Source organism: Homarus americanus, unplaced genomic scaffold (assembly GCF_018991925.1).
Source record: "Homarus americanus isolate GMGI-L3 unplaced genomic scaffold, GMGI_Hamer_2.0 scaffold11022, whole genome shotgun sequence".
In the NCBI taxonomy this organism is placed as follows: Eukaryota; Metazoa; Arthropoda; class Malacostraca; order Decapoda; family Nephropidae; genus Homarus; species Homarus americanus.
In genome coordinates, this window is record NW_024737068.1 from 18,290,447 (window position 1) to 18,294,770 (window position 4,324).

General features: G+C 41.4%; 1 protein-coding gene across 1 annotated transcript; it reads left to right on the plus strand.

The window, feature by feature from the left end:
- Positions 1 to 799: 799 nt before the first annotated feature.
- LOC121873039 (RNA-binding protein spenito-like) lies at positions 800 to 3,616 on the plus strand. Its single transcript, XM_042376347.1, has one exon. It carries the CDS (start codon positions 889 to 891, stop codon positions 3,079 to 3,081), a length of 2,193 nt encoding a protein of 730 aa, XP_042232281.1. The 5' UTR covers positions 800 to 888; the 3' UTR covers positions 3,082 to 3,616.
- The last annotated feature ends 708 nt before the right edge of the window (positions 3,617 to 4,324 follow it).

The following is a 4,324-nucleotide window of genomic DNA, read 5'->3' on the forward strand; positions in this document are numbered from 1 at the left end:
TATATATATATATATATATATATATATATATATATATATATAGGATAATTTCCCAAGCGCTTTTTCACACACACACACACATATATATATATATATATATATATATATATATATATATATATATATATATATATATATATATATATATATATATATATATATATATACTGTATATCATGTAGATCTGCAATGGAAATGTGGAGGCCCATGGGCAGCCTCTTTGTGGAGGCCCCCCCTCATTATAACTACCCAAGAGGGTGGGGTGGCGAGTGAAGCGAGCCTAAACATCTGGGAGTTCAGGAATTCTAAATATATTATTAGCAACACAAACAATATCATTCATTAAAAATATACGATTCATAGGAAAACCAGGTATTCATGAATTTCAAGGAGTAGCTAGCCTAATTTCTATCACGCTTCTTGCTGAACATAGTTTTACGTGATGGAATAGATAAACATGAATTTTAAAGAATGAAAATAAAAATGATCCAAATGAATAAACAAATAAATAAAATATTGTAATATGTGGTGGCCCCCAGAATGTGTATGTGTATATTACTATATGTCCAGGTGTGTGATGTGTGATTTAACTGTACGGTCCCTTACAACTTGTCAGGACTGACTCTTCCGCCGTAAAAAACTAGTTCCATAAACAGTCGACATTTACATTAAATTTGTAAATCAGATTGCTCATAACGATATGTAGATTTGTTAGGATTTGTACATTGTATAAAATTATATTATTATTCAAACGAGATAGTACATGTTAGAATTATTATTTATATGAGGGCGTACTCGCGGAGGAGGACCGTCACCCATGTTGTGTTGGTGCAGCGTCTCCTGGCCCTACTGAGAGACGAGTGAGGACCATACCGGGCCGACTTAACTATGAAACGAGGAGCAGATAGAGACTTGTCTCCATCAAGTAAGAGATCAAGATCGAGTGTTGGACGTTACGAAGACAGCAGTGAGGATGAAGGACGCCGCAGCAGTCGTGGTGGCAGTCCTGGGCGTCGCTATCCCCCACCCGAGCCTCTGCACCGCTCTGACCGGGATGATTTTGGCCGGGGCCCTCGCGGCCCTCCCCCACCCTCGTACAAGGTACTGTGTGTCTCCAACCTCCATGCCAAGGCAAGTGATGAGATGGTAAGAGAAGCTCTGTATCGTGAGTTTAAGAGGTTTGGAGACGTGAGTGTTAAAGTTTCACTGGGTGCGGACGAGCGGCTGGCCTATGTCTACTTCAGAAGCAGTGAGGAAGCGAGGGAAGCCAAGCACAGCAAGCCTAGGATCCTCTTCTATGATAGACCTGTTGTTGTTGAACCTATGTATGAGGCAGCCAGGGACTATGGGCCTCCCAGAGGTCGGTCTCGTAGCCCACCAGACTATGATCGTGGTTACAGGCCTAGAAGTCCACCAGGTCCGGACTTGGAGGAGCGTTATGAACCTAGGTTTGACCGCCGCAGGCCTCCTCCTCTACCCCACAGTGATTATTATGGTGAAGGTCCCCCAATGCGACAGGATGATTATGGGTATCGGCAGCACCGAGGACGTGGAGGGCCCCATGGGCATTATGGTCCCCTGATGCGTGGGGGATTTAAGCACAATTTTGGCAGTCGTGGAGGTGGTGGTGGTGGAGGAGGTGGCGGCGGTGGAGGGGGCGGAGGAGGAGGTGGTGGCGGTGGTGGCGGCGGTGGAGGCGGCATGATTGACAGCAAAAGAGACAAGTTTCCTAACTATTTACATCATGTACCCCCTGAGGAGGACCCACTGGCAACTCGTACTTTGTTTGCTGGCAATCTCGAGATAAACATAAGTGAAGAAGAGCTGCGACGTATCTTTGGACGGTACGGTGTTGTGGATGACATAGACATTAAACGGCCACCACCTGGTACTGGTAATGCTTATGCCTTTGTGAGGTTTCAGAATTTGGATATGGCCCATCGTGCTAAAATTGAACTGTCAGGGCAGTATATTGGTAAATTCCAGTGTAAGATTGGTTATGGTAAAGTGATGCCCACTACAAGAGTTTGGGTTGGTGGATTAGGACATTGGACGTCAGTAACTCAGCTTACACAGGAATTTGACCGGTTTGGTGCTATTAAAAAGATTGAGTATGTGAAGGGTGAGAATCATGCTTATATATTGTATGAAAGCCTTGATGCTGCACAGGCAGCTGTGAAGGAAATGCGTGGCTCACCATTAGGTGGACCTGACAAAAGGCTAAGAACTGATTTTGCTGAAGTGAACCCTCCTCCAGGGACTTTCCCTCCTGGTTTCAAAAAGGAATATGAAGGTGAATATCGTGAAGACTGGGCCACTGGTGGCCGTGGTGGTGGATATGAAGAATATGGTACTGAATATGGTGCTGCATATGGAAGAGGCCGTGGACGTGGCCGTGGTTGGCATGAACGTGGACGTGGTGGACATCGGGGTGGATACCACGGTGATTACCAGCGGGGAGATTACCGGGACTACGATGGTACATCTGAAGGTGGAGACCACCCTAATAGAAGTCCTGAACCAGGAGAAGGTGGTGACACCAATGGTTTAAGTGGTGCTCGTGCCTTAGCAGATGTTGCTCGAAAGACACAGACTTCTTGGCAAGGGGCACTTATTCTTAAAAATTCGTCATTTGGTACAAAGATGCATCTCATTGAAGGTGACACTGAAGTGGCAGAGATGATGCAAGATGAAGAAGGACGGCCACTCCTTAGAATCACTCAGCGTCTTCGTTTGGATCAGTCACGCCTTGATGATGTCAGCCGACGAATTAGTGCACCCTCTACGGCTACTATATTGTTGTCTTTACCCAGTACTACTGCACCTCAAGCTCCTGAGGAAGCTGCTGTCCAAACACGCCCTCTGCGGAACCTAGTAGCATATCTTAAACAGAAAGAAGCTGCTGGTGTAATCACCTTGAATGCTAGCAATAAGGAAGGAAGCATGCAAGGTGTGCTCTATGCATTCCCCCCATGTGCTTTTTCACTTGACCTTTTACACCGCGTCTCCCCAGGACTGACGGAGGAGACCACTAGAGATGATCACTTAGTTATTGTCATTGTGCGTGGAACAGCAGCTTAAACTTAACTAGTACAGTATATACCTTACAGTAAATATTGTTACAATACATTGAAACTATTATTGTTAATTACCAGTGTAATTTGTGCTAAGTGACAAGTTACAGTTTTATTCGTGTGCTTGAACAAATACTGCCTTATATATAGTGAATTATGTTTAGTAGATAATATTCACATGGAATGTTTTTCCATGGTTACACTTAGAAAGTTTTACTTTGTGTTTGATATACTGTACTGTACTCCAAATGAAATGTGACTTAACAGATGTGTAGTTAAACTGTTAATTTAAAGACGCCAAAAAAATGCTGTTTAGGCTAATGTTTCAACGAGGAAATTTTGTTAACTATGAATTAAGTGAAAATTTTTGCTTCATGTGTGCAATCTTCAGCCATAAGTGTAGTGCTAATTTTATATAAATATCAAGTGAAATATTATCAGTGTTTATTTGTGCATGTGAACCCATTTTTTACAGTGTGGTGAATATTAGTGAGTGTTGAAAGTGAAATTTGCCCTGGATATCCTCAAGCTTTTTTTTTTTTATTCTACTTTCAGTTTTGTGAAGTGATTTTTAGTGAAGTGACTTAAAGTACGTGCTTGTGGTGATGGATAAGCAGTTTTGCTTTTTGCAGTTAGTTCAGTGCTCATGATAACAGTGCTTTTACAGTGTCATCAAGTGAAGTTGTTTCATTCAGTCCAGTGTTGTGCTTATAGGAAGTGGATTTTTCTTTCTTAGTGTTTTGTTTTCATAGTGAACTCTGTGAGTGTTATGAAAGAAGCATCATTGCTACACTAGTGAAGTGTAAAGTGCAGTGGCATGAAAAAATAGTGATTTAAAGTGCTACAGTGTTTAGAAAGTAACTTGGGGTGGGTGGGCACATGGAGCTACAAGATTGTTTTCATTTGCAACGTGCAGCAGATAATCCAAAGTGCATTTTTTATCAGAGTAAATAAAACTTCAAATCATCCCTTTGTCATTGCACCAGAGATTATTATTTTTGCTTAAATATTTTGCAAATCATTTCAACTTCTTTGATTTTTGGATTCCTTCAAAAGCCATTCATTATTATCAGATTTCATATCAAATAATATTTAGTTGTTAATATATTTATTGGCTTAAATAATCATACATTTCATTGGGGTATTAGTTATGAACAGTGACATCGGCTTCATAAAGTTACTTGATAAAAGAAAAATGCAATGTTCTTTTGAACAATTTTGAGTTTCTATCAAACTTTACAGAAGAAAAG